The 6,000-nt window shown below is 31.8% G+C and overlaps 1 protein-coding gene across 2 annotated transcripts in view; it reads left to right on the top strand.

Moving 5' to 3' along the window:
- Window positions 1-1,480, top strand: part of LOC108722207 (octopamine receptor beta-3R) — a 139,346-nt gene extending 137,866 nt beyond the window's left edge. For both annotated transcript variants that reach the window (XM_018447190.1, XM_018447191.1), the window contains one exon: window positions 1,069-1,480. In XM_018447190.1, coding sequence (XP_018302692.1) covers window positions 1,069-1,279 — 211 coding nt within the window. In that variant the 3' untranslated portion in view covers window positions 1,280-1,480. The remainder of the gene's footprint in view (window positions 1-1,068) is intronic.
- Window positions 1,481-6,000: the final 4,520 nt, after the last annotated feature.

Below are 6,000 nucleotides of genomic sequence, written 5' to 3'. Positions count from 1 at the left end.
TTCCCTACAGATTTATAATCTATCTCGATTATTGATGTTACTCTAGCATTATTTCCCAAAACGCTTCTTCTTTGTGGAAAGATCGTCTTTAACAATTTACGTTATTATGTTATTTATAGTACACTGCATTTCTTACAAAAAAGTGAAAAAACGTCTTTTTTACATACCAAACCATTTTATATAATGAAAGAAAATAAGGATAATATGAATAACATATCATATTTTTTTATATTTTGTAAAATTTGCGAGAGAGTAATTTTTCATTTATATTTTTTATTTATATTTTTAATTATTCATATTATGCCTTTTCAAAAATATGTTAAATTATATTGTGATTCTTTGAAATGTAATTCTAAATTCAATTCTTTCAAATATGGATTTATGAAATCGGAGAAAATTTTTTTACATATGTACATTTATATTATATAATATTTGATCTTTAAAAATAGATTTAGGCTGGGTTATTCCACCTTTCGGTAAACTTCAACTCAATATTTTACTCTCTTAGGGCCCTAGTACACAAAAAACTTAAGGCAGTAAGACGTAAGCAGTAAGGAAATCAACACGTTGGATTCGCTACTGCTTATATTATGGCCTTATGGATTCTACTGTGATTAGTCAATTCGCTTAGTGCTTACGTTTTATTGCTTAAATTTTTTGTATGCTATAGCTTTTAGGCTAGGTCCACAACCTTGCTTTAAGAAGCATTAAGTCATAAGTAGAAAGAGATTAAGTAACAATAATTTCTATCTTTAAACTGTTTTTGCGCAGTCTTTAGGCTTTAACCGTTAGACTTAAGCGAATTGAGCAAAACCCAATTCTTACGCCTAAAAGCATAAGTTCTGTGGCCGATATATCGTCACTTACAACTTAAAGCTTACGGCTTACGGCCTCTTAAAGCAAGGTTATAGACCTAACCTTACTATCTTATGTTCTTACTCTTTTATTCTTTTATTTATCCAATAAGTAAATTACCTCATAGTTTATCTAAAGATGGAACAACCGGCCCTTAATAACTTTTTTAGCTTTGAATGTAGAAGTGAGCTCTTTTTATTTATTATTCTTCAGGTATCTGACAACGTCATTGTGCGGCGAAGCCTGTTATTGCCCGGACACGGTGGTATCGGTGCTTTTCTGGATAGGTTACTTCAACAGCGCCCTAAACCCACTCATCTATGCGTATTTCAACCGCGACTTCCGTGACGCCTTCAAGGATACCCTAAAGAGCGCCTTGCCCTGCTGCGCCAACTGCTGGAAGACACCCTCGCAATTTGTGTAGTTTGACACAATTCCGAAAAATCCGCCTCCGAAAGGCGAGTCTCCAAGTCCTTTTTTTCTCAATAAATTTTCAGCCAAAATCCAGCCGCTTTGTTTCGACGATTTTTGAATGCCAATCGAAGCTATTCGCAATTGACCCTTATTACTCGAACATATTGACTTCACACATCGCTTCTCCGTTATTCGTAACTTGGTGCGTAGCACACGCTATTAATCATTACGTTGAATGTCAATCATCGTGGAATGTACATTTTGTAGATCGCGTTCTTTGCATCTCAACATGAATAATGATTTCTGCTTCAAAGAAATATATTACGTATTGTTATTTTTAAATAATTTTAAGCAAAAAGGAAATAAAACATGCACTACAAACAAGATTAGAAATTTTCAAATTGGAAAAATATTTAATTAAAAAAAAGAAAATACTTTTTTAAAATATTTGTGTGCAAATTTATAATTGGATGATTTTTTAATTTTATGATTTAATAACATTTTAAATTTAACAACATAAAAAATGTAATATTAATAACATTGAAAATATAAAATTGTATACATTAAGAGAGAGAGTAAAAATTTGCGTTAGATTTAAAGGGTTAATCGCGAATCTGCGGTCTTTAAAATGTTCCTAAATACTACCGTAGTCATCGTTCGATAGAACGACGATCGGCGGCGCGTAATTGCCTTCCACATAATCGCATCCCGAAATACATCCGGTAATGTGTAATCCATGCTATCATATCGCCTCGGGAGGTGCGCGACAAACGCTTTAGAGAGATTCGAGATCGAAATTAATGCTTTCCAAGAGCTGAGCCATTAAAACGGGTATTAGCGAATATAATCGACGCTATTACCGAACGATTATCATCGATATGCTTCGATCTGCGTGACGATTGCGAGGCTTAAACTCGGAATCTTCTTTTGACGTCGACGACAAAAGGAATCGATCAAATATCGTAATAATTAAAACGATTTTTGGAAAATTTACAGCAATGGTTATTAATTAGTGAATATTCGCAGAAAATTAACGAAAGAGAAAATTAATTTATATGGAAGTTTTCAGAATATATACCTAATAATTTTCTTCAGCCAAAAAATAAAAATATTAATTCATATAAAAGTAAAATATTTGCAGAAGCCACTAACAGTCAACATTCGCACAAAGAGAGAAACGCCGGAAGTTACTTGGAATGCGAATATACATATATATATATATGTATATGTATATATGTGCAAGGCACGAGGGGATGAAAGAGGAGTTAATCTTTGTTTATATTCTGTACATACGTCGACACAGCCGGCTAGCGCTAATTAGATGTAATTATTAGCGCACCGGTATATGGAAGGCTGTATCATACATATAACACAAGGCACTTATTAACATGTCGAGGCCGTGTGTAACATTATCGTAATCACGAAACAATAACGCCGCGATGGATCAGCACGCAGGATAAGAAGATATCTGTCGCGTGCGCCATTTTGCCTGTATAAATGTATCATAATAGCAATAACCAGAGGTGGATTGTAAATATATAATAACAGAAGCGTGAGTGACTTGTTGTTTTTGTAAGTATAACAAATATAACATGTATTAGCGTCAAGTTCTGTGTGTTTACGTGTCGCTTACGTGTACACACTAGGGAGCGAGAATACTGTAGGGTGACATAAATAGACAAAAAAGCCATTGTTCAAATATATACTTTTATTTCTTAGATTAATAAGAAAAATGAATTTTTATTGGGGTCAAGAGAGAAAGAGAGAGAGAGGACTCTAGTAAATTTCATTAACATAATAATGTGTTTTACATTTATCCGCGTGTACTTATTTTTCAAAGAAGTAAAGATATATATTTAAATGCAAGATAAGTTACTTATGTCATCCTAGTACACACGTACCTGTAGAGGTATTCCGTATTTTGTTAGAGTACTCTCTTTCGTCAGTATCTTAAATCATTGGAAAATATCGCTTGCAATAACTACAGCAACAAATATTGATGTAACTCTGTATACTTCGGGTAATCGAAAGTCGTAGTATCTTATCAACTTGTCCTATATTCTATATAATAAAAATAACGAGAACACACATAAAATAATAAAAGTGGAGAAAAAGGCTCGATCTTTATAAAATCAAAGTATAACCAATTAGAAGCCAATTATATTGAAAATAACGATTTAAGTTAACATACTAAAGAACAAAGAAAGTAAACTGTTTTGAACAAAAGTGTTTTGGTCTATATTCATATATTTGAGAATGAAATTGTTATTTTTCATGACGGCCCTTTTCTAGTTCGATATATTTCAACTCTTTATTATTTTATTACAGTTTGACTTTGTGCGCAATATTTTCAATAAGACATCGACAAATATATATATATGTATATAATATTAACGCAGTACGGAATACCTTTTCTGCATCAATGTAACGGTCTATTTAATCGACCGTCTCTACTTACTTTTGGATAATCATTCCAGAGAGAATAGAAAAAGAGAACGAGTGACCGAATGAATGTGAGAGAGAGAGAGAGAGAGAGAGAGAGAGAGAGAGAGAGAGAGAGATAAAGGGAGACTATGTTAATGTGCGCAGTTACGCGGACCGTCCGGGTAAGACACTAATTAGCATAATTCCCCAGTAGGCACGATTTTTTTCCGTGCATTCTGGAACTTCTGACAAATCATCTTTTTTACGTTCCCTTAATGAAACTCGCCGTACACGAAAATCAAATCGCTCTACAATCGCAGACCTTTTAAATTCGCCATCGAATTCGCCTCATCGTTCATAAATAAGTGACTTTGCCAAAGTTGAAAAGAGAAAGCTCGATTGCGCAGACTATCAGCAACGAGAAAAAGGTAGCACAAAATTACTGAAAGACTGCTACAAATTTTTGATACGGAAATCTTAAAATACGGGGATTAAATACTTATTCGGATTTGTGAATAAAGGAATTCACGAATTATAAAATAGATAGAAAAATGGCTTTTAATCGCTCTTTGTTGGAAATACCTTTCTTTTTGCAGTCTTCTGAAACGGAATCTGGTGAATCCAGGATTGGATTCACTGGAAAAGATGCGCCGCCCAGATCTTTTTCATCTTAAATGAAATATTCCTTCGTGTAAAAAGGATCTTACAAATCTTTTACAATTCGTACAAAGAAATAGAAAAGAAAAAATATAATTCTAAAAGAATGATTGAATCGTTGGCATGTTATACATATATTATTACTTTTTATAATTTAATTTCTTTCCGTATTTTACGATATTCCAAGTTTTAAAAAATTTGTCGATGTATTGAAGCAGTGTCTCTCTCCATCGCGTATTTTTGTCTGATTTTGTTTGGACAGTTTGTCGATTCTACAAAACATCATCGTGCATCATGCAACATCTCGAGTTGCTAATTAATCCTATTTGTTACAACCAGTCACGAGAATAACGATTGCTATTTTCTCTAGATATTCTGGGCGCTGGATATACAGATATCGAATTACTGCGCACGTCTTCATTGTAGAACTGATACAAAAAGAGGAATTATGTTGCAACGAAGCAATTAGGAATGTCAATAATATCACTGCGAACATACTTTTATTCCGGATCATCGGTTATACGGAACGGTTTTTAATTAATTTATTCATTCGGACGGTGTTTTTCTCATCTACGAATATAAAACCATGCACATAATTTTGAAAACATCGTCAGACGTGCAACAGGAAAGAAATAAAGGAACACAAAATTGAAAACTTTACTAAAGAAGAAGTGTTTAATTTTAAGATATTAAAATGTTTTTATTCTCGTCTCCGCTTTTTAAACACTTAAAGATATTTTAGTTTTAAACTTTTTCAGTAAATAAAACTTATGTGTTTGGATTTAAAACTCTATGTTTTAAATCCAAACACATAGTGTTTTGTTTATTGAAAAAGTTTAAAACTAAAGCATCTTTAAGTGTTTAAAAAACACAGACAAGAATAAAATTTTAATATCTTAAAATTAAATACTTCTTTTGTCAGTGTTGGAAAATTAAAAAATTGCTACAGGTCAGTTTTTGCATATAACGTTAATTAAAAGAATAACAATATTAATTTGTTATTCTCTAATCGACTATTATTATTATAACTAATTAATAATTAAAAACAAATTTCAATTTTAATAAGTTTTAAAATATACAATTAAAAATACATTTTTTTATTATGTACTGCCTTTCCTAATTGTAATAACAATTCTTTGAATTCTTTAGATTTGAAAGATTAATATAATATTGATTTCTACTGCAGTGACCAAAATGCAAATTACGATATATATTAAAGTACGAACTTGAGGCGGAGATAGCGGGTTTTTCTGACACAAGTGTTCCTTTCTCGACACATCGACGCGAATATTATTTTTCTATGTACATATCGTGATTAGTTGTTGTCGAGGCATTTAAACATATTTTATATCGGGCTTCCGTTCAAGCAAGTTTTGGCTGGTCGTAATGTATAAGAAAAAAAACAAGATGCATTTAAAAGTCAATTTCTGTACTCCGATCCAAAAACGTCGCATCAACTAATTAAGAAAAAAAAGTTATATTAGATTGAAATATCAAAATAGCAAAATTAAATTTTATAAAAATATCAAAGCAAGTACTAGGAAATAAAATATCAAAAACAAATATTTATCATTTGCTCAGTTGAATCTGCCTTTCATAAAAAATATATAAAGAGAAAACAAAATGTAAGCTTAGAATATGTCGAGTAAT

The sequence above is a fragment of the Mycetomoellerius zeteki genome, unplaced genomic scaffold, assembly GCF_001594055.1.
Source record: "Mycetomoellerius zeteki isolate Tzet28-1 unplaced genomic scaffold, Tzet1.0 scaffold199, whole genome shotgun sequence".
In the NCBI taxonomy this organism is placed as follows: Eukaryota; Metazoa; Arthropoda; class Insecta; order Hymenoptera; family Formicidae; genus Mycetomoellerius; species Mycetomoellerius zeteki.
The sequence above is the reverse complement of the archived record's forward strand: the minus strand, read 5'-3'. Positions and strand labels throughout refer to the sequence as shown.